This window comes from Alnus glutinosa, chromosome 3 (assembly GCF_958979055.1).
Source record: "Alnus glutinosa chromosome 3, dhAlnGlut1.1, whole genome shotgun sequence".
In the NCBI taxonomy this organism is placed as follows: Eukaryota; Viridiplantae; Streptophyta; class Magnoliopsida; order Fagales; family Betulaceae; genus Alnus; species Alnus glutinosa.
In genome coordinates this window covers 7837426-7861291 of record NC_084888.1, presented here as the reverse complement: position 1 = coordinate 7861291, position 23866 = coordinate 7837426, and the positions used below count along the sequence as shown (strand labels likewise).

The 23866-nt window shown below is 39.7% G+C and overlaps 2 protein-coding genes across 5 annotated transcripts in view; both read left to right on the top strand.

Moving 5' to 3' along the window:
- Positions 1–2996: 2996 nt before the first annotated feature.
- LOC133864404 (lysine-specific demethylase JMJ27-like) overlaps positions 2997–23866 on the top strand; it is a 29977-nt gene continuing 9107 nt past the window's right edge. For 3 of the 4 annotated variants that reach the window (XR_009899500.1, XR_009899501.1, XM_062300731.1), the window contains exons 1-5: positions 2997–3672; positions 5580–5707; positions 5948–6047; positions 6183–6315; positions 6397–6460. Coding sequence is in view for 2 of the 4 variants with exons in the window: in XM_062300731.1 (XP_062156715.1) it covers positions 3163–3672; positions 5580–5707; positions 5948–6047; positions 6183–6315; positions 6397–6460 (935 nt within the window). In the remaining 2 variants the exon portion in view is untranslated. The remainder of the gene's footprint in view (positions 3673–5579; positions 5708–5947; positions 6048–6182; positions 6316–6396; positions 6461–23866) is intronic. The other variant, XM_062300730.1, reaches the window with a different exon arrangement.
- LOC133864405 (uncharacterized) lies at positions 6766–23104 on the top strand. Its single transcript, XM_062300732.1, has 2 exons — positions 6766–7174; positions 13621–23104. Exon 2 carries the CDS (start codon positions 20445–20447, stop codon positions 21366–21368), a length of 924 nt encoding a protein of 307 aa, XP_062156716.1. The 5' UTR covers positions 6766–7174; positions 13621–20444; the 3' UTR covers positions 21369–23104.

Sequence of the window (23866 nt, the reverse complement as noted above, 5' to 3'; positions counted from 1 at the left end):
TTGATTATGGATAAGGGTCTTGGTTTATCTATAAATAAGCATGCAATTCTCCATCAGTCACACCTTTAAGTAAGAAAGAGATAGGCCAAAAACTCTATCAAACATTATCCATTGTTTAACAAACACGAGTAAAACAGAGTTGCTGGTTTAAGGAAGAACAACAACTTATAACAGAAATTCAAGCACAATAAGCATACAATGAAGTCACACCATTGTTTTGAGAAGTCTCATCTCAAGGAAACAAGGCTATAGAAAATAACTTTATTCAATAATATTTTCCTCTGTCTAAAAGAGAACCTTAAATAGAATGCAAGTAACCAAACCCTAAACAAGTCCTGTAAAACCAACTTACTGATTTGGGTAACAAACCCATCATGGAGAATTCAAAATATAAAATCAAAATATGCTTAAGTATCTAAATTAAATAAAGCATGAAATAAAACTCTTAAATACGGCATTCTTCATAAGTCTTTGCCGACCTACTATTACAGTTGCTTAGGGCAGGTAGATCTTGTAGTCTCTCTCTCTTAGAAGTACGAAAATTAGAACAACTTAATAATAAAAAATTCCGATCATGATCTTCAACCCTCAGGAAAAGTACAATCTTGAACAAAGGCAACTAACATTAGATTAGAAGTACAAGTACAACTCATAAATGATTAAGATAAGGAAAACTAAAGCACAAAATTTGTTCCCTTGAGTTAAGTAATTTATGCAGCGTCTCTAAATTAATTAATTGATAATTAACTTAAAGTGACACCCTTACTACTATAATATCATAATATATGCAACGAAACACAATATTGATCTGAGCTCAAATGCTATTTACCTTATTTATTTATTTATTTATTTACTTTTTTACAATATTGGTACAAATCAGAGCCTTTATGAAAACAACAACCTTAAAAGTATACTATTCCCTCAAATACAACATTTACATATAAAGCTGTCTCTACGAGACTTTGCATAGTGAGTGACTTCATATCCTCGTGAATACCTCTAACTTTCACCCTTGTAACTACCACCCGTTAAGTGAAAAATTACTTAAATTAATAATTTAGTAATTAAATCGCTAATGAAATTTAGCCCGTACAATGAGCTTAGTTTAGGTTGGTAATAAACGTTAAAGAGATAATTGATCGTAGACAACATTTACATGTATTATTAACAGAATAACATTAAATTTGAAATATGAGGTTTTTGAACAAGTTATGCTTAAGAACAAGTATCACCATAATCATGTTGCTTTGGAAATAATACATTTAGCAGGCTATTTAAGGCATATACTTAAGAAATAATGTAGCAGTTTTTAAAGACAATAAATTATATTGATGAATTGCACAATATAATATCAATAAATATATCACAATCCATGTCCACATGGCCTGTTTGTGTCATTATCCTTTTCATGGTAGGGTTTGCGTGTCCTGTGGGACATATGCTACAATTTCAATGCCCCGAAAAAGGGTACAATAGCCAGCCATCATCTAGTCACTTGATTGGGTCGATACCCTTGGTGTGCATGCAACTATTGGTACCATAAGTGTGCCCTCCACTCGTAGATAGTTGTGCTAATCACAGTAGCTCTTAGATCCAGAGTAACATTTCAATTAACAATGGGCTATAGGGTCAAGTATTGGAATTTTTGAAAAGTCAAGCTCCTTAAATATACAATTTCATACTCTATTATTAGTCACTCTCCTAAATCACAAACTATAATTTCACTTAAAAGTCTAAATCCTATTTTTGGACTTTAGAGTTTTTTTTTTTTCCAATGGCTGACATGGAAGTGTGATGTGGCACTAGCACGTTACTCTAGATGTATAACAATCACCGGAGGGTCAAACAAATAGCAATACTCAAAATATATTCTTTTACGTTGGTGGGACTAAAGAACATAAATTGATACATAACACCATTTTTTAAAATTGTTTTATTAGTGAGTTTGATAGAGAGGAAGAAGATATTTAAATTAATGACATTCACTTAATGAGATGTATACATGTATATATATATTTGACAATAGATGTAGTCTTATATTGATTGTGCTACCCTTGTGATCGATGGAATTAAACTATAAAATTTAATAATAATAATAATAATAATAATAATTGTAACGATAATAATGATATTTACAATTTTTTTTTCCTCCATATAACATTATATCACCCATTGAAGATTTATATTCTTCATCCTTATGATTATTATAAAGGACAGAAATTTTCTACAAATCATTTTATAAGAAATTTTCTACAACTCACATATAAAAATGACGTGTCCTTTAAGGATGTGAGAAGAACATGTTTTTTTTATTAATGCTATTAAAAAAGCATGTGAGAAGTACATACTATTAAAATGACATGTGATTCTCATATCTTAAGAGACACATGTCAATCTTATATGTGGTTTGTAGAAAATTTTCTACAAATCGATTTGTAAATTTTTTTTGTCCTATTATAAAATAAACTTTGAGTTTGAAGTTTTTTTTAAAATAGAGTGAATTGTGCATTAAGATAGGGGGAAGTGTACTTCCTCAAGTGATTATTTGCTGTTTTTTTTTTCTCCCTTAAGACCGGCCAAATATATGATTTTTTGTTTTTTGAAATAACCGAATATATAAATTTCAGAGAGCATTCCATTTTCTTTTATACATATAATCAAACAATTAAATAATCTTAAAATTGAATATCAACGGTTAGGCAAATATAAAGGGCAAAATTGTCTCAATATAAATATTAAGACAATTTTGCCCCTCTTTTTTATTAATAACCGTTGAAATGGAAAGTGTCCGTTTCTCTATTTTTTGAAGTATTAATGTAGTTATAAAATTGATCTAATTTCTCTTAAAAAAAAAAATTGATCTAATTTTTTTCTTGTATAAACACGGACAGATTAATGCACGTTGCACGGACAGTTTTATTTGTTAGTGACGCGTGTCATTAAAACATTTAATTCTAAGATCAAACTGGATCGGCTAGAGAAAACTTCGTACTTAATGCACGTCATCATACAACAAAACTTCATCCCAAATCCATTCGCATACGACAAACCCGTGTTCGTTTCATAACAAAACCCCCTGGCCGAATCTCTGACGCCACAGCCCAACAAATCTCACCCGTCCAGTTCAATGCAATCCTAGCCGTCGATTGTAACCAGTTCCTCATGGATTCGCCGTCCGATTGCCGCTGCAAGCGAAGCGCGGGACCGAACAAATGGCGGTGCAGCGAAACGGCGTCGCCTGGAAAGTCGTTATGCGAGAGGCACATGGTCCAGCTGAAGCAGCAGAGGCAGAAGAGGAATCAGAGAGACGGAGACGAAGATAGCGATTCCGGCAAGAGATTAAGCCGGAGAGAGGACGTCAGCGGATCAAATAATAATAAGAAGAAGAGGATGGACAAGAAGGAGGCGAGCGATGGATCGGCTGGGGAAGCGAGCGAGTCCGAGTCCCACTTGAAACGGATTTTGATCAAAGAGCAGAAGAACTTCTCTGCGTATAAGAGAGTGAAAGTTGATAAAGGCGTAACTAATTCCCAAAAATCTGTGTCTACGTCCAATAAGGGTGCAGGACAGGGTAATGCCAGCGAAGGAAATGATAATTCCGGTGAGGGAAAAGGTAATTCCGATAAAGGACAATGGAGGTCCACTAAGTCAGAGAGTAAAGTCCTGGAGAAGGTAAATTCAATGGTTGCGTGTCTTCCTTTCTTAGATTTTCATATTTTTTTTCGCATTTTATATACTTTTGTGTTGGGCCAAATTACCTTCAATGAATGAATTAAATTAATAATTCAAGCAAAAAGTAGAAGAAAAAAACTTCTGTGGAGTGGGATTATTGAACAGAAATCATCCGGATTACTGAACAGAAATTCAATAGATTTCTGTGGAGTGGGACTGATTTTAAAGCTAAGGCCAAAGTTGCTTGGAACAAGATTTGTTTTCCTAAATCTGAAGGTGGTCTTGGTATTAAAAAGTTGGAAATATGGAATCAAGCAACCATGCTTAACCATATCTGGAATTTATTTGCACAAGCCGGGTCTCTTTTGGTTGCTTGGGTGGAAGTGAACTGGCTTAAGGGGAAGAGTTTTTGGCAAATTTCTAACCCCAAAGTTTGTTCTTGGAGTTGGAAGAAACTCCTTAAGCTGAGAGATATAGCTAAGAAGTTTATTAGGTTCAAAATTGGTGATAGAAACCGAACCTTTCTTTGGTTGGATAACTGGCACCCTCTTGAGAGATGATTGGTTGATAGGTTTGGATTCCAGACAGTATATGACTCAGGGAGTTGTCTTGAAGCAAAAGTATCATTTATTATTCGAAATGTTGATTGGTTTTGGCCTCAAGCTAGATCAGATAATCTGGTTGATATACAGAGCAAACTTTCAGATATTCCTCTTGGAGGGTCTCATGTACCGATATGGGAATCCAGAAGAGGTGTCTATACATGCTCAGAAACCTGGGACTGTCTTAAAACTAAATTGCCAGTTGTTCCTTGGAGCAAGGTAGTCTGGTTTTCCCTGGCAATCCCTCGACATGCTTTTGTTCTGTGGTTGGTGTTCAGAAATGCGCTGAATATGAAGGAACGATTGTGTGGATGGGGTTATGAGGGAAACTCGGTTTGCTGCTTTTGTTATGCGTGTTAGGAGAGTATTGATCACCTGTTCTTTTGATGCAGCTTCAGTAGGAGGATTTGGTATCAGCTTATGTCTTCATGTCTGGTTCTGGATCCCTGTATAGATTGGGATGAAGTTAAAAATTGGAGTATTAGTAAGCTGAGGTGGAAAAGTATGCAGGCTATCCTTTGTAAGCTGTGCCTTGCTGCTGCTGTGTATCACCTCTGGAGTCAGCAAATGCTTTGTGCCATGGGAATCTTCCTAGAACAGAAGAGGCTATAGTTGCTCATATTAAATGGGAAGTTAGGTCTCAGATGGTATTCAAGGGAAAGTTCAAACAGTCTTCTCTTAATACTAATCTAGCTAGATTGTGGAATCTGTAATTTGCTTTCTAGTTGTTTGATTGTGTTTGCTATTTGATTTAGCAGTGTTTTGTTTGTGGTTCCTTCTTTGGGGGTTTGTCCCTAATTACGAGATGGGATCCAGTTTTAACTGGAGAGTTGTAACAGTTGAGTTTGGTAATGAAAGTTTTAATTCATCCAAAAAAAAACTTCACACGAGCAATTAATGAAATACTATCAAACACTAAGAGAGCAACACGCAAGAACATACCAAATTTATGTAGAAAACTCTCTACACGGGGCAAATTCAATCAATTCACTATAATAACATAGATATTACAATGATCAAGTTTATGCCCAGACCTTGAGTTCACAAAAAATTAGAAAAAATATAACAATATCAACTCTTTAGAAAAAAATATAATCCCACAGCAAACCACTGTAATCTGGCGAAACCAATAATGCAGCGAGATCGCCATTCTGACTACTACAACTCTGTATAACAAGAGTGCGTTGTTTGTTTCGCATTTTTTGCATCAATTGAAAGTGTATTGTATGCATGATTTATTTGTATTCTGTCCTGTATTACTCAGCAATGAATTGTCTTCCATTTTAACAAGCTTAGCCGCTGCAGGATGAGCCCAATAAAAACAAGAAGGGGAGTTTAATGTGTCATCAATGTCAGCGAAATGATAAGAGTGGTGTTGTCTTCTGTTCCAACTGTAATAGGAAGCGTTATTGTTTTGAGTGCCTTGAAAAGTGGTAAGAAGAATGATAGAAGTTTTGTTACTACATTTTCTATGCGAGTTTATGCTCCAAGGATTACTTATAAAAATTAAAAAAAGAAAAAAAGAAGAAAAAAAGAGAGAGTATATGCTCCAATGTGTTGGCCAATTCTAATTCAGCCAGCTCTCAGCATTAATATGAGCCTTGTCCTAATACATTGCTCTCAAGTTGAGGGATTTAATCTGCAATGACTTTACATAGTTTGTGATGAAATAGGTACCCTGGGAAGACAAGAGAGGAAGTTGAGGATGCATGTCCATTTTGTTGTGGCAATTGCAATTGCAAAGCTTGCTTGCGGGAGGTTCTGGTTGTGAAGGTGTGCCTCCTCTATCTCTCTGTCTCCCCCCCCCCCCCTCCCCTTTCTAATCTCAATTATGGGAAGTTTGTAAGATAGATTACATTTGTTTTTCTTTTCTTTTTTTCCTTACTGTTCTTGTTTTTCTTCTGGCAGCCTTGCTATAAGGAACTAGATGCCACTGTGAAATTACAGCGGCTGCAGTACCTGCTATATAAAGCTCTACCTGTTCTCAGGGGTATTCATAAGGAGCAGATATCTGAACTAGAGATTGAATCCAATATACGAGGTAAACTAATGTGATATATAAGTAAATATAGAGCTTGTAGTTCCTTTTTCTGTGTTAAGTATTATTTTGTTGTTTTCTCAGGTGTTCAATTGACAGAAATGGATATAAAAAGAATCAAACTGGAAAAAAATGAGCGTCTATACTGGTACATACTTTCTGATAGTTAAAATTGAGACAAAACTTAGATGTTGAGTTTTATTAGTATCTGATGTTATCATTTATGTGCTATGCTAGGAAACAAAATTAATTTCCTGATTTTATTTTATTCTCTGATTATGTTTCTATTATTATTGTAATCCTGCAAATCAATCTACTTCATAATAGGTTGTATTCCTGTTTTGTTTAAACATATAGCTTATTAACCTAGAAATAATACAGTTTCTCCCTTCTTCATTCCTTTCTTTCTTCTCTTTTTCTTTTCTTTTCAACTCAGTATCAAAGCAGTCGATTCCTAGGAAAATCGAGAAAAAAGGGAGAAAAATGCTGGTTGTACAGATGCTAACATCAGCTTAAAGGAAAAGGCTTGGTCTTTGCTCGCATCTGTGCTTATCGACGGATGTTAGAAGATCATCGATCAAAGTTTTTTCGGTTAAATGCAGAGAACACAACCAGCAATGGTGGTGCCGATCAGTTTTCTTCGGTTTTGATCCTTCTTGTTGGCGTATGTGGATTTTATGAGGGTAATTGGATTAAGCGGTATGATCTGTGTTGATTTCTAAAGAAAATGTGAGTTTCTGGTGGCTATGGTATTGGTGGATGTCTGGTGGACGTGTATGGCGGCAATTGAAAAGGGCCAAAACGATAAGTCGTGTAGCTGAGAACCAAATGATAGTTCGTACAGCATGGAGGAAAACTAGAGGTAATTTACACTAAATGACAAGATGTTTAGAGGAGTTTAAAAAAGAAAAAGAGATGCTGCTCTACCTATGTTTTTTGCATGTTTAATCAAGTATGACGTGTGATGCGTAGTTTAGTTTTAATGTTATACTTGATACTTCATTGAGCCTCATGGTTTTGTATTAGAGCTATTTAGTTGGATGTCTAATCTCGAAATGTTAGAAGTGAGGCAAATATCAGAAAATCACAAAAGGGGAATTGAGGGACAGGTGACCTCCTAGAGTGAAAATTCAACTCTCTAAATCACAACAGTGAAATTAGATGGGCTTAATTGTCTTGCTTGGTCGTAATCCACCATGTTATTTTTTAAGAGTAAGGGGAAAATGGGATATCTAAAAGGTATTATCTCAAAACCCTGGTTAGATAATTCTGCTTATGATGAAGGTATAGAATTCAACGATTATGTCCTAGTTATTACATTCTATGCAATTGGAGATTAGCTACAGTTATCTTTTTCTCCACACTGCAAAGGAGATTTGGAATGCAACAGTGCAAACTTATTCTAAGAAAGGGGAATGCAACACATATTTATGAGCTGACGCATCATATTCATGGGACAACCCAAGGTGAGTGGTTTGTCGCTTCCTATTTCATGAGCGTCGTGGTTTGTGACAAGAATTGGATTATTACCAAATCTTTTAGATGGAGTGTGCAGCGGATCCAATAAAAATCCAAAGAATAATAAACGAGTGGTGTATCTTTGAATTCCTTACTGGTTAAAATGAGGAGACTCGTCCCAATGCTTTGCTACATTCTTCTTCACATGATCGATTCACCCTAGTTACTCCATCTCAATGTAACAACAAAGGAGATTGTAGGAGTCGTGATGGAAGAAAAGTAACGGATGGGGCTATGGATGAGGACAAATAATTGTAAACCATATCACTGCTGCCACCTCAGCATCCGCAGAATCCCATCCAAGTTCAAGTGAAGACTCCTCAAGGCTCTTCAGAGTCTTCATCAAGGCTCTAAAGGTTGTTCTGAATATATTGAAGCTGCCAAGCAGTTTTCTGCTCAACTTACCACTGTGGGTCAACCGGTTAGTGAAGATGCTCTTATTGGTTACGTGGTTGGTGGTCTTCACCCGTCCTTCAATCCTGTGGTTACATCACTGTTCGTGGCTTCCTGCTACAAATCTCTCACTTTTAGTGAGTTTCAAGATGAATTGCTCTCTTATGAGCTTCTATTGGATAGCCAAACCGCTTCCAATACTGCAGACACTCACCAGTTTGCCATGTTCTCCTCCAAGCCTACTGCCACCAATTACAACCGTAAGCCTAAAGCCTCTGGAAAACGCTGGCATGGTCCTAAGATTACATCTTCTTCATCAAAGTTTCAGCCTCCATCTTCTTCCCCTACTCGACCCCCATGTCAAATATGTGGGAAGTTGAGTCACCAAGCGTTGGATTGCTTTCATAGGATGGATCATGCCTTCCAAGGTTGTCGTCATCCTCCTGCTCAACTGTCTGCAATGGTGGCTACCTCCAACCAAACTGCTGATAATAGTCCCTGGTATGCTGACAGTGCTGCGAATCAACACATCACTGCCAACCTTGAGAATCTCTCCTTACAACAGCCATACTCGGGTTCTGATGATGTAGCTGTGGGGAATGGCACAGGTTTGAGCATTCAAAACACTGGTTCTATGAGTTTTCATACTCCTAAATCTTCCTTTCATCTTTCTCAAGTTTAACATTGTCCTAAAGCTTATGCTAATCTTCTCTCCATTAATCAATTTTGTCGAGATAATGATTGTTTCTTTCTTCTCAATGGTTCTCATTACTTTGTTAAGGACAACCACACGGGTCTCACTCTTCTGGAAGGCCGGAGTGAAGGTGGTCTCTATCCTCTTCATTTGAAGTCTTTTTCGGTCAATAAGCAGCATGCCTTGACTGCTTTCTTAGGTGTCAAGACTTCTGCAGCTGTGTGGCATTCTCGGCTTGGTCATGCCTCTCAGCCAGTTGTTTCTTATTTGTTGTAGCAATTTTCCCTTCCGGTCAGTGGGGTTAAGCATTTGGATGGTGTCTGTGAACCTTGTCAACTTGGCAAAAGCAAGCAACTTCCATTTCACTCTTCCCCCCGTGTCTCCTTATGTCCTTTAGATCTCATCCATTCGGATGTTTGGTCATGCTCTACGAAGTCCTTAGGTGGCTGTTCTTACTATGCTATTTTTATTGATGATTTTTCCAGATTTACCTGGTTGTATCCCATCCATAATAAATCAGATTTATTTCAAGTTTTTGTCCAATTTAAGTCTCTTGTGGAAAATCAGTTCTCTTCTTCCATCAAACAATTTCAATGTGATGGTGGTGGTGAATACATGTCTAACCAATTTAAAAAATTTCTGGTTACTCATGGCATACTCCACCGTATTTTTCTTGTCCACATACACCACAACAAAATGGTGTGGCCGAGCGTAAGCATCGCCATATCATGGAAATGGGTCTTTCTTTGCTTGCTCAATCACATCTGTTTTTATCATCAATCGGCTTCCTTCTTCTGTTCTTGGAGATGTTTCTCCATTTTTTAAACTCTTTAAGAAAGGTCCTGATTATTCCTTGTTTCGTTCCTTTGGGTGTTCTTGTTTTCCTCTTTTACGTCCTTACTCCACTCATAAATTAATGTTCAGGATTAAACATTGCATCTTTCTTGGATATAGCTCTAATCAACGTGGGTATCGCTGTCTAGATCCTGTGTCTCGTAAGGTGTATGTGTCAAGGCATGTTGTTTTTGATGAATCTCGGTTTCCAGCCACAGGGTGTTTTCTCTGATTCTGCTCCTGTTGCTTCGGTCTCTACTGCTTCTTTTCCTGCTTTTCCTAGCTTTCACTCACCTTCTTCAATGCAGATTACTCCTGTTCCAAGTGTTGTTCCTCCTGCAATGCCGGATCCACACTCACCTCTACCGAGTGCTACTTTGTCCTCTCCTCAAGTTGATACTTCACCATCTATCGAATCCAGTGATCCCCTTATTTCTTCCCTGTCCGAGGCTTCCTCAGCTCTTATTCCTTCTCATTCAATGGTCACAAGGTCTAAAACCGGTACATTGAGGTCTCGGTCCTTTCCTGATTACACTTCCTTCTTCTCTACCAAGCATCCTGTCTGTGCTCTTACCAGTGTCTCTATTCCAATTGAGCCTACATGCTACTTCTAAGCTGAGAAGTCTCCTGAATGGCGTGCTGCCATGGATGATGAGTTTGATGCTCTACTTGCTAATGAAACATGGTCTTTATGTCCTCGTCCTTCTCAGCATAATATCATACGGAATAAATGGGTTTACAAGATCAAACAGAAACAAGATGGTTCTGTTGATCGATATAAGGCGAGGTTGGTTGCTAAGGGTTTTGATCAAGAAAGTGGGGTGGATTTTACTGAAACTTTTGGTCCAGTGATTAAAACTTCTACTATCCGGGTTATTTTGGCCCTTGCAGTTCAGTTTAATTGGATTATTCGCCAATTGGACGTGTCTAATGCTTTTCTCCATGGACATTTGTTGGAAGAGGTTTATATGGAGCAACCTAGAGGGTTTGTTGATTCTCAGTTTCCCTCTCATGTTTGCAGATTGCACAAGTCATTGTATGGCCTTAAACAAGCACCTCGTGCTTGGTTTACACGATTATCTCAGACATTGCTGGAGTTTGGGTTTGTTTCTTCTCCTGTTGACAGTTCATTATTTGTGTTTCATGAGGGAAGTGTACACCTTTACTTCTTAATATATGTGGATGATATCCTGTTCACTGGAACATCTTCCTCCCATATTGCCTCTGTTATTACTAAGCTTTAGCAGGTTTTTAAACTCAAGGATCTCGGCAACTTGAGTTTCTTCTTAGGCATCCAAGCTATTCAGTCCTCTCAAGGTTTACATTTGAGGCAAGCTAAATACATCTCCTACTTGCTGTCCAGGTCCAAAATGTTGGGTGCTAAGCCTTTTTCTTCCCCCTGCCTTGTTGGTTCCAAGATGTCCAATGCAGATGGTGATCCTTTATCTCCAACTGACACTACTCTCTATTGCCAAACAGTGGGTGCCTTGCAATATTGTACCTTAACACGTCCGGATATTGCTTTTTCTGTGAATCAGTTATGCCAACACATGCATACTCCGTCTGCCCTTCATTGGACAACAGCTAAAAGAGTCCTTCGCTATCTTAAAGGGACTATTGATCACGGCTTATGGTACACCAAAGGGCCCTTGATTCTTCAAGCCTTTTGTGACTCTAACTGGGCAGGTAATCCGGATGATCGTCGTTCTACGACTGGTATTGGTATTGTTTTGGGATCCTCTTTAATCTCTTGGACTGCCAAGAAACAAACAGTGGTTGCACGATCGAGCACAGAGGCTGAATATCGTGCTATGGCCCTTGCCACTACCGATCTATTTTGGTTGCGCATGCTATTTAAGGATCTTGGTATTCCTTTGTTTTCAACTCCTCGTCTATGGTGTGATAATATTGGGGCTCTTGCTCTTGCTTCTAACCCTGTTTATCATGCTAGGACTAAGCATATTGAAGTCGACTACCATTTCATTCGTGAAAAGGTACTCAATGGTGATATATCCATCAAGTATATTAGCACTCATGATCAGCTTGCCGACGTCTTCACTAAAGGTCTCAGTTCTGTTCGGTTTTCTTTCCTACGTGACAAGCTTATGGTTTGTTCCGTCCCCATTAGCTTGAGGGGGGCTGTAAACCATATCACTGCTGCCACCTTAGCATCCGCAGAATCCCGTCCAAGTTCAAGTGAAGACTCCTCTCTAGTGCAGACTCCTAACTAATAGATAGGATTCTGTATATTTAAAATAGAGAGTTTGAATTCTGTTCAAACTCTAGATAAGCTAGATAAGGTTTATGTTTGTAATTCAAACATTAGATGGGTTTACTTAACTGATCAAAAGATCATGTAACTATTTTCTCTATATATATGTTCCTACACATCAATACAAATCATTGAAGTTCAAACTCTATTAATTATTTTGTGACCACTGTAATAGATCATGACACATGAGACTTGTTGGAAGCTTCATGGTCAACCTACTAGGTAGAGGAGGTTGTTCCAATAGTGTATTTGGCCTCAGGCTAATCACACTTTGATAGTGGAGAGTAGAGACAACACCTTCCATTCCTACTCCTGGTCCTTCCACTCTTGACATTGGGACACTCAACAAGGAAGAGCTAGAAATACTCCGTCTGCTTATGTCTCAATTGGAAATGTCCACTAGTGCATCCTCCTCCTTTGCCTATTCAAGTAATTTAGCATATTCTTTGAATGCATCAACCATTGAATCTGGTGACTCTTGTATCATTGCTTTAGGGACCCTCAATCATATGATTGGTTTATCTTCCCTGTTTTCTTCTTATAAACTCTGTACATGCAGAGTCAAGGTAAGAATAGCTAATGGTTCGCTATCACCTATGTCTAGTAAAGGTTCTATTTTTGTAAGGGAAAAATACATCATCAGTCCCTGTGGTTGGCCTAATTTACAAATCGCTCCCTGTGGTATCAAAGTGAATTCAAATGTACTTGTGGTTTGTCTAATTTACAAATCGCTTCTTAGACTCAAATTCCGTTAAAAATTTGACAGATTTTGTTAGGTGCCACATCACCGCCAATAAGATGGCGACTTGTGTCACTCTTAATAAATAAATATAAATATATATATATATATATATATATATATATATATATATATATATATACTTTCTAAATTTATTAGCTGTTCCTCCCGTTTAGGGGCACTCTTGTATACTTCCCGTGTATTACGGTTGCGCCCCTCTGCGCTTTTTTATTGAATTTGAAATTAGTTATCAATATATATATATATATATATATATATATATATATATATATATATATTTAAAAAAAATAGAAAAATAGAAAAAGAAAAAAGAAAAAAAGAAAAAAGAAAGGGCTGGTGGCCTACGAGCCACCCCCAACCACCTCTGGGGGTGGTGTGCGGCCACCCCATGGGTTGTGGGTGGCCTTTGGGCCACCCCTAGATCTGGCTGGGTGTGGCCCGACCACCTTCAGAGGTCGCTGCCCAACCAGCATCCACCCATTTCATTTTTTATATTTTTTTTATTAAGAGTGACATATTTACCATCTTATTGGCGCTGACATGGCACCTAACAGAATCTGTCAAATTTTTTAACGAAATTTGACTCCAGGGAGCGATTTGTAAATTAAGCCAATCACAAGAATATCTGAATTCATTTTGATACCACATGGAGCTATTTGTAAATTAGGCCAACCACATGGACTGATATTGCATTTTTCCCTTTTTGTAATGCTATCTTTGTCACTTTCATATGTTCTCCATGTACCCGATTTTGCAACTAATCTATTATCTATTGCACTTACTACCCATGATTTGAATTACAGAGTCATCTTTTATTCTTATTATTATTTTTTCCAGGACCTATTCATGAGGGATGATTGGACATAGCCACCATAATAAGAAGCAAGAAAAACAACTAGAAGCGCTTGCTTATAGCCCTTGAATTCTTATTTCACGAATGAAATTTTGGAAAGCCAATAGAAAGATTCGATTTTGACTTCCTAGAGCCGATGTTGTTGATGGAAGAGATGAAATATAACAAAGGTATGTCTTTTTGATCAAAGGTTGAATCGATCATCAAAAGAAGAATTATGACCCATGGCCACCTGCTTGGTGTGGGCGGCTCCTCATTGTGGGTGATACCGTGATAGCTTGAGGGGCGGTCCCTACTACTTGAATTCTCGACCCTAGATGCATGGTCATCTCAAACATGCTTATCACGCCATGCTATCTGATGACTCTGCGGCAATGATTTGTCTTTGGCATTAGCGACTAAAGCATCCGTCTTTTTCTTTGCTACAATGCATGTTTTCTTCTTTATTTTTGCACAATAACGTTTTTGAGTTTCAATATGATACTTGTGAACATCTTATGGGCAACAATTTTGGGGAGAATCCTCATGGTAGATAATCTCAGAAGGTGGGGGTTCCAGCTGGTTAACCGGCGTTGCCTCTGTAAGTATTAATCATCTTATCCTCCATTGTGAGTATGCCGCTGACATTTGGCACTTAGTTCTTAACAGCTTTAGGGTCTCTTGGGTCATGCCTGGTAATATTCTACAGCTCCTCCATTGCTGGAAATTTCAAGGGCGGCGACATCCCAGAGAGGCTATCTAAAAAGTTATTCTCGCTCTCTTAATGTGGAGAATTTGGAGAGAAATGAATCGTTGGGTCTTTGAGGGTAGCGAGACCAATGTGCTTCTTCTTAAATCATTTTTTCTGAGATATCTTCTAGATTGAGCTATTGTATATGTTCATAATTTTGCCTTAGAGAATTTGGTAGATTTGATTTGTTTTCTAGATTGTAGTGGCAAATAGAGCCTTGGCTCTTTTGCATACTCTTTGTATACGAGGGCCTTGCCTTTTTTCAATAAAATTATTATTATTCATAAAAAAAGAAAAAAAAAAATTGATACTTGTGAACATGTCAAACACCATTGGGTGTCTTTTCTTCCTAGTTTGAATAAAAGTTCTAAGCCTTTTGTTATTGTTCATTTTGATTTTTGGAGTCCTCGAGAGTTGCTTCTTTATCTGGATTTCGTTGGTTCATTTTTTTGGGGTAAATGTCTCATAAATCCTTGAGTCAACGCGCAATTTGAAATCTCTCCCTCACTTATTAAAAATCAACTTTCACTCTTTAAGTTTTTCGCGTATTTGAAAATGGTCCCTCCGTGAGTTTTTAGTCCAATTTTTTGACATCCGTTTGTATCATGCCAGCCTTTTTGCCACATCATCTTAAATTAATATGTTTTTAGTGTTTTATAAATTAAAATCTTAAAAAAAAAAATTAAAAATCTAAAAAATAACAGCCACCCAAAGAGAATCCACACAATTGGCCACCTCCAATGGTGGTGGTGCCCCCTTGTGAGCCACCCTCAAAGGTGGTTGGGGTTGGCTGGTGGCCACCTCATGAACAGTGAGCCACCCATTGCATTTCTCTCCTTCTCTAAACCGAAAACCTCTATTTCCTTTTCGCAGACCCACCAGATAACAGAAACTCCCCTGTTCGTTTCTGCAGACCCATCGACCCAGTCTACTCCAAATGGTCGTGGCCACTCGTCTTGACCCTCCAAAATGCGCATTGCTGATCAAGCTTCCTGATCGCCACTAATTTGTTAAATACATGTTTTATGTCAAAATGGTCGGCGTAGGCCTTTAAATAGGCGAGAAATTGTTGTTTTGTTGGATAGGTGGGGAAATTATTGGGGAATGTCATGAGAGGAAGCTCATAGAACTGCTTCGGAAGGTGGAGACAGAGGTAGTCGTAGGTCTTTTGCTGCCACAAGGAGGCTATGCAATCAGCTCTTTCGAGGATTAAGTTTGGAACACCTCTTTGTTTATCTAGGTATCTAAATATGGGATTGCAATTTGAAAATTTGCAGTCTTTGTATTCAGATGTAGCTGTCAATGAATTATGTTGCGTGCTTTTTGCTCTTCTCCTCTGTTTTTTCTTTGTGTCATTTCTTCAAACACCTTTCCTGCACTTTTGTCTTCAAACACATTTCTAAGGTTTCTTGACCAAAGGCTTGAGAGAAGAATAGACCCAAATCCGACCGTGAATCTCGCTTCTTTGTCAAAATGCAGAGACACTAGATTTCAACCACCCAAGGGAGAACCCCCACCGGTGGGGATGGTGTTGGGTGACTTTTTTTTTTCATTCTTTTTTAATATTTTTCTTTTTTAGATTTTAATTTATAATTTAATAAAATATATATTTTTTAAGGTGATTTGACAAAAATGGTGATGTGGCACTAACAGATGTGGAAAGGTTGGACGGAAAACTCACGGTGGGACCTCTTTCAAATCGGCGAAAAACTTAAGGAGGAAAAGTTTTTAAAAGTGAGGGAGTGATTTCAAATCGCGTGTTAACTCAAGGATTTATGAGACATTTACCCTATTTTTTTTTTATTGATGATTATTCTAAGACCACATGGGTCTATTTGTTAAAAGATAAAAGTGATGTATTGTCAATTTTTCAGATGTTTCACAAATTTGTTCGAACTCAATTTAATGTCTCCATAAAAATTTTCATTTAGACAATGGGGGCAAGTATCTGTCTAGTGACCTTTGCACATAAATATCCGTGATTAACTCTTAAATTAGAAAGCGAGAGTAGTATTGTTTCTCTCTCTCTCTCTCTCTCTCTCTCTCTCCTCTCTCTCTATGAGGGGTAACGCCTGAGTGTGAGGGTGGCGCGTGAGGGTCTTTGCGGAGGAGTAGAACCAGAATTCTGCTTCAACTAGGAGTGAGTTTTGACGAGCAGTATCTCAGGGACGGTATGGGCTATCTTGGCTATTGCTACGTGGACTCGAAGTCCTTTGAATTCCGGTATGAGGTTAGTGGCGGGGTTAGGCTGGCCGAGAGGAGTAGACACTTGTTCCAAGCGGTTATCTTAGGATGGTTTGGCTGATGCAAGCAGTGGAAAGGCTATCCAAGGGAGAAGAAGATAACGATAAGTGGAGAACTTTCCAGATGGGTAGCACTGTCTATGTGGTGCTGCGTAGAAATAATAAGCATGGCCAGTTCATTGAACTGTCAGAATATGGTGGAGGAGGACGGCGAAGTTAAGTGGTGATTCCGGAAGGGAGCGATGGGAAGGGGTGGATGGATGTTGGGGTGCAACTTCAAAAGTTGACAACCTATCATGCAAAGCAACAGGCCAGCGGGACAGCTGCTGGAAGGAAAACTGATATAGCACCGAAAGTTACAGGTCTACGTCAGGAAGCTCAGTCCTATGCGGCGGTGCTAGGAGGACAGATGCCGGCCGGAGTAGGGGTTCCAGCTGAAGGCAGGGGCAGTAGGGTCATTCAGACGGAGCCAGAAAAGGAAATCTCTGTACTTGAGGTCGGTGATCACGCAGAAGAAATGGGAGTTACGTTTTCAAATCGGTTAGTTTGTTCTATTATGGGAAACGGCTTGAAGCAAAATATTGACGAGGTGAAGAATCTAGAGGAATTGAAGTCTTTCCTTCGGCATTTTAAGGAAGAAGCTGAGAGGTAGTTGGGCTGTGGGAATGCAAAAACGGATTTAGGTGGGCTAGAAGATGGGGGGCAGGGTAATAAGGCCCATGTTGAAAGATTAAAACTCAAGGACCCTATGACCACAGACAAGCGTGAAGGTGAGCCCATGTGTGTCTATTCTAGGCGTTCTCCACGCAAGGTGACAATACAGTGGCAGCAAGTGTCTCGGCAACTGCTGGCGCCAACTCCTCAACTGGACAGGGTGGTGATGACAAAGTAGGCTGTTCTTTCACCTGAAGGCGGGAAGGACGGGCTTGCTAGCAGGGTGCTCTTGGCAGGATCGTGTTCCACGGGTTTGCTAAAAATGTGCACTGAAACCGAGCACATGTCCCGGCAACCTCTGGCGCCAACTCTCCAGCCGGACAAGGCAGCGCTGACAGAGCAGGAGGTTCCTGCACCTGGGAAGGTCGGGCTTGTTGGCAGGGTGCAAGTGGCAGGGCCGAGTTCCTCGGTTTGGCAGGAAACATGCACTAGTACAGGGTCTAAGTAGGCAGAGGAGAGAAAAGAGGAAGATTGTGTGATGGAGGAGCTTGAAGTGGAGGACCCTAGCTGTGAGGAGGATCCGTCTACTGGTCTTGAGGCAGAAAATGGGGGACCAGGACTTCTCAACCTAGGCACAAGGGAAGAACTGAGCCGCGTGGTTGTGAAAAAAGTTATAGGAGAGCTGGGGATCACTGGAGGTGTTATTGAAGAACCCAAGGGGGAAAAGGAAAGTTTTTATCCGAAAATTTCAGACCTGGTGTTCTAGCTTGAGCCCAGTCAGAGGGTTGAACTCAAGTTGGGAGGAAGGAAGGGAGTTGGATGTATTGGGGGGGAGGAATTTTCTCATGCATGCAATCCTAGAGAGCCGGAGGGCTTAAAGGAGCTGTCCTCTGTTGTTATCCGATCTGATTTCAGTTCTGAAATTGTGGAGGGTGGAGTAGGCGATGAGTTGGAAGGTATTGGCCCGATTTTGGTTATGCCTTTGGCAGTGAAGATGGACAAGAACTCAAGTTCGAGTGTGTCTCCAAGATGGGTGATGGAGAGAGTGAAAGGTTACTACAAACTAGTAGGAGTGTCATGTGACCAATATGAAGATAAATTGTTGGCATTGTTTGAACTAATAGAAGCCAGGCGTGTCCAATTCTTGGCTGATTCGTTGGCTATGGTTACCACAGCTTCAGGAGTGAAAGGACAAAGGGAGATTAAGCGGCTAGATTGCTCCATTAACTATGATAAGAAAGGGGAGCAATCTAATAGAAGGAGAGGAAAGGGTAGGGGGTGTGACGTGTGTTAATGAAGCTTAAAATACTATCTTGGAATGTAAGGGGGATAAATGAGCTAGATAAAAGATTGCGTATTAAAGGGCTCATTAGAGATTGGAAGGTTGATTTTGTGTGTTTGATGGAGACAAAAATGGAAGTCATTACTAGAGTGATGGTTCGCAGTTTGTGGGGATGCCAACACGTGGATTGGTGTTATATGGGGACTAGTGGGGTGTCAGGTGGAATTCTGATTATGTGGGATAGGAGGGCGGTGGAGAAGGTGGATGAATATGTGGGACGGTATACCTTAGCTGTTTCATTGCGTAACGCTGATGACAATTTTTTGTGGGCGTTTAGGGGTGTGTATGGGCCTAATGATGATGGGAGGAGGAGGGTGTTGTGGAATGAGATGGTTGGATTGATGAGTTGGTGGGATAGGCCGTGGTGCTTTAGGGGAGACTTCAATGTGGTGCGGTTTCCGAGTGAGCGGTCGGGAGCAGGTGGTTTTTCTGCGGCTATGGAAGACTTTTCGGAGTTCATTCATGGGCAGAGTTTGGTAGATATTCATCTTCATGGAGGGCAGTTTACTTGGTCCAATAACCGGGTATGGTCTAAAATTGATAGGTTTTTGCTTTCTCCGGAGTGGGAAGAACATTACCCTGATGTGTCACAACGACGATTGCCTAGACTTTTATCTGACCACTTCCCTTTGTTGTTGGATTGTGGAACGTGAAGAGAAGGAAAAAGACATTTTAAATTTGAGAACATGTGGCTCAAATCCAATGGTTTTGTGGAACAAGTGCAACGTTGGTGGGAGTCTTATGATTTCCAAGGTCTACCAAGTTATGTGCTGGCAAATAAGTTGAAAGCTTTAAAGGCGGACTTGAAGAAGTGGAATGCGGAGGTTTTCGGTGATGTGGGGAAGAAGAAGAAGGAATTATTGGAAGGTATTAAAGAGTTGGAGGGATTTGAGGAGTCTCGGGGGCTAGTGGAGGAGGAGCCGGTACGGAAGTCCGACATGATCAGGGAGATGGAAAAAACACTCTTGTTTGAGGAGATTAATTGGAGGCAAAAATCTTGGGCTTTGTGGCTGAAGGAAGGGGATAATAACACTAAATTCTTTCATAGGGTGGCAAATTCGCATCGGAGGTACAATCATGTGGGAGCTCTGAGGATTAATGGGGCTATGTCTATTGATCCCGTGGATATTAAGGATCACATTGTCAATTATTATGACATTTTGTACACTGAGCAGAGTTTGTGGAGGCTTAGGGTGGATGGGATTTCTTTCTCTTCCATTGATGCGGATGAGTATCTCTAGTTGGAACGTGTCTTTGAGGAGTAGGAGGTATGGGAGGTGGTGTGGGAGATGAACGGGGATAAGGCTCTGGGTCTAGATGGCTTTTCTATGGCTTTCTTTCAGAAATGTTGGGGGGTTCTCAAAAAAGATATTATAACGGTTTTCTCAGAATTTCATAAGAGTTGCCAGTTTGAGAGGAGTTTGAATGCAACTTTTGTTTTCCTAATCCCTAAGAAGGCAGATGCGGTGGAAGGACTTTAGGCCTATCAGTTTGGTGGGAGGGGTCTACAAAATGATTTCTAAGGTCCTTGCTAACAGGCTCAAATCGGTGTTGGGGAAACAAATTTCGAGCTCTCAGAATGCCTTCATTGGTGGTTGGGGGAGGCGGGGTTATTATGCAAGTTGGATTTGGAGAAAGTATATGATCACGTGAACTGGGATTTCTTACTCTACATGCTTCAGAGGTGTGGGTTTGGGGAGAGGTGGAGGAAATGGATTAAATTGTGTTTCTACTGTAATATTTTCCATTTTAGTTAATAGCGCACCAACAGGTTTCTTTCAGAGCTCGCGGGGGATTAGGCAAGGGGATCCTCTTTCTCCTTTGCTGTTTGTGGTGGTTATGGAAGCGCTTAGTAGGATGTTGAATGAGTCTATGCTCCAAGGCTTGTTGTCTGGTTTTTCGGTGGGCATCAGGGATAATGAAGCTTTAGTGGTGAATCATTTGCTGTTTGTTGATGATACATTAATTTTTTATGGAGCACAGGCAGAGCATGTTCGAAATTTGAGGTGTACCTTCTTATGTTTTGAAGCGGTGATAGGGTTGCGGATTAATTTAGGCAAATCCGAATTGGTCTCTATTGGCGAGGTGGATGATGTGGAGTCTTTGGCACATATTCTGGGTTGTAGAATTGGGTCTCTGCTGATGACTTATTTGGGTATGCCGTTGGGGGCATCGTTTAAATCTCTTTCTATTTGGAATGGGGTTATTGAGAAAGTGGAGCGAAGGTTGGCTCGTTGGAAAAAGCTTTATTTATCCAAGGGTGGTAGGGTGACGTTAATTCATAGTACACTATCCAGCATTCCTACTTATTATTTATCTCTGTTCCCTATTCCTGTGAGTGTAGCCAAGAAACTGGGAGTTCGTAATATTATTAAGTTTAATCAAGCCTTATTGGGGAAGTGGATGTGGAGGTTTTCGCAGGAACGTGATGCTTTGTGGAGATCTGTGATTGAGGTGATGTATGGGAGTGTGAGGGGAGGTTGGAGTTCATTACTGGTGACGGGGTCTTATGGTGTGAGTGTTTGGAAGTTTATTCGAAGGGGTTGGGATAATGTAGCCAAGTACTTGCGTTTTGAGGTGAGTGAGGGGTCTCATATTCGCTTTTGGCATGATTTATGGTGTGGGAACAGGCCTCTCAAGCTATGCTATCCAGCTTCATACTCTATTGCTCGTTTTCCGAATGCTTGGGTGGTGGATAATTTGTCTGTGGTAGGAGTTGTGTCTCAATGGAATGTTCTCTTTACACGCTATGCTCAGGATTGAGAGGTGGAGATGGTGATGTCCTTCTATGAACAGTTATACTCTATTCGGATTCGGCATGGGGAGGTTGATAGGGTGGAGTGGAATCTTTCTAAGAAGAGGAATTTTGCAGTGAAGACTTTCTATAAAGCATCAGTTTGTCACAAGGCGGCTTATTTTCCTTGGAAGGGTATATGGCGTGTTAAAGCTCCGAAGCGGGTGGTGTTCCTTGTTTGGACAGCGGTTTTAGGATAGATTTTAACACGTGACAATTTACATAGGCGTGGTATTGTAGTGGTATAGTGGTGTGTTATGTGTAAGAAGCATGGGAAATCTGTTGATCACCTTCGTCTTCATTGTGACGTGGCACGGGTTGTTTGAAGTTCCTTTTATAGCTTGTTCGGGGTGAAGTGGGTTATGCCTAGTAGTGTCTTGGATTTATTGAGTGGTTGGGGCACCTTACTGGGTTGTGGTTCTGTTAACCGTATTTGAAAGCAGGTTCCTTTATGTGTTTTGTAGGGCTTGTAGCGTGAGCGAAATTCTAGGCTTTTTGAGGATGTGGAGGTTACGGTTGGGGCTTTTTGTTGAAATGTGCTTAATATGTTATATCTTTGGGTGTCGACGCATAGCCTAGGTAGTATGTCGTTTGCTGATTTTTTACTTTCTTGTTCGTTTCTTTCCTCTGATTAGGGGCTCTTTTGTATACTTCATGTATACTAGGGTTGCGCCTCTCTGTGCTTTTTAATGAATTATTACTTATCAAAAAAAAATATTTTATTGAGCATGGCATCATCCACCGGTCGACCTATATTGACACTCCTAAACAAAATGGAGTTACTAAGCATAAATATCAGTATCTTCTAGAGGTAATATGAGCTTTAATGCTTTCTATGCATTTTTCAAATCTTATTGGGGTATACCTTGGTCACAAGTGCATATCTTATCAATCAGATGCCATCTCTTGTCTTGAATTTGAAGACACCTATTGAAGTTTTGTCACCCCGTATGACTTCCTCCGCATTTATTGTTCCCCCTACATGTTTGTTTTGTTTACCTTCATGGTCCAGCTCAGGGTAAATTGGATCCTTGAACCCTCAAATGTGTCTTCTTGGGTTATTCACCCACTCAAAAGGGGTACAAGTGTAATCATCCCCCATCGAGGAAGCATCTTGTGTTTATGGATGTGACATTCTTTGAATCACAACCTTATATTTCATATTTTTTACTCCATTTTTTGTTTCATTCCGTCCTATCACTCCCGAGTCCAAACCATACTCAATCCTATCGGGCAATATCGTGTATGTGGCAGTAAATTGGGTTGTGTGTGTCAGAATTGTGCACAAGACCCCAATCCAAAAAGCTCTCTTCGGTGCGCTCAGTGTGGTTACTGAGGGTAGCTCATAAGTGCTATTTTGGGCTCAAAATCCGATATTTTTCCCTCCTAAATAAGTTATTTTCTACCAATCTAGGGAATGTTTATTTTCCTTGGAGCAGCTAGGGTTTCCTCTTTCCCTATTTATGATTCCCTTTCTCTTCTCCTAAGTCTCTTTTCACCGCAACTTGTCGGTCCTGACTTACTATCCCATGTAGTTCTACACGGAGTCCACATATACTTATTCTAATATTTTATGCTACTATTTTCATTTCCTAATTTTCTTTAGATTTTATTTGTCCCGGGTGCTACATATCTAACTTTGTTTCCTATCAGCATCTTTTACCTTCATATCGTACCTTTATTTCCAAATTGTCTTCCGTGCCTATTCCTCAAATAAATAGGAGGCTCTTAGTAACCTACAGTGGAGAGAAGCAATGCAGGAGGAAATGAAAGCCCTTCACAAAAATAATACATAGGAGTTTGTTAAATTACCTAATGGGAGAAAGGCAGTAGGATGCAAATGGGTGTTTACTGCAAAGTATAAAGCCGATGGTTTTATGAAAGGATATAAGGCTAAACTGGTTGCAAAAGGCACATATGGGATGGACTATGATGAAGCGTTCGCTCCAGTGGAAAAGATGAACTCTTCTATTCGAGTCTTACTTTCGTTGGCAGCAATTTAAATTGGCCCCTTTACCAATTTGATGTGAAAAATGCATTTCTTCATGGAGACCTAGAGGAAGAAGTGTACATGGAGGTTCCTCCTAGTCTTGAATTTCCCTCAGCCAACAGTAAAGTGTGCAAGCTGAAGAAGGCATTATAGAGATTGAAACACTATCCTAGAGCATGGTTTGAGAAGTTTTCCCGAACTATGCAGAGATGCGTTTACAAGAAGAGTTATGCTGACCATACACTTTTCATCAGGCATTCTTCACAAGGAAAGGTAGCTGCTCTAAATAAAACTACTGGACCCAATTAACTCTTGTTGCGTTCTGCATCAAGGGGGTAACTTTATAAGACTCGTGACATTCGTTGCATTGATACAATTATTCTGCATGTGTGTGTCTTGATCCCTTTTGCACGACCACTTTGTCCTTTCTTTTAGTTTCTCAAAATGTAACCAAAACTGTATTTAACTTTTGAAGTG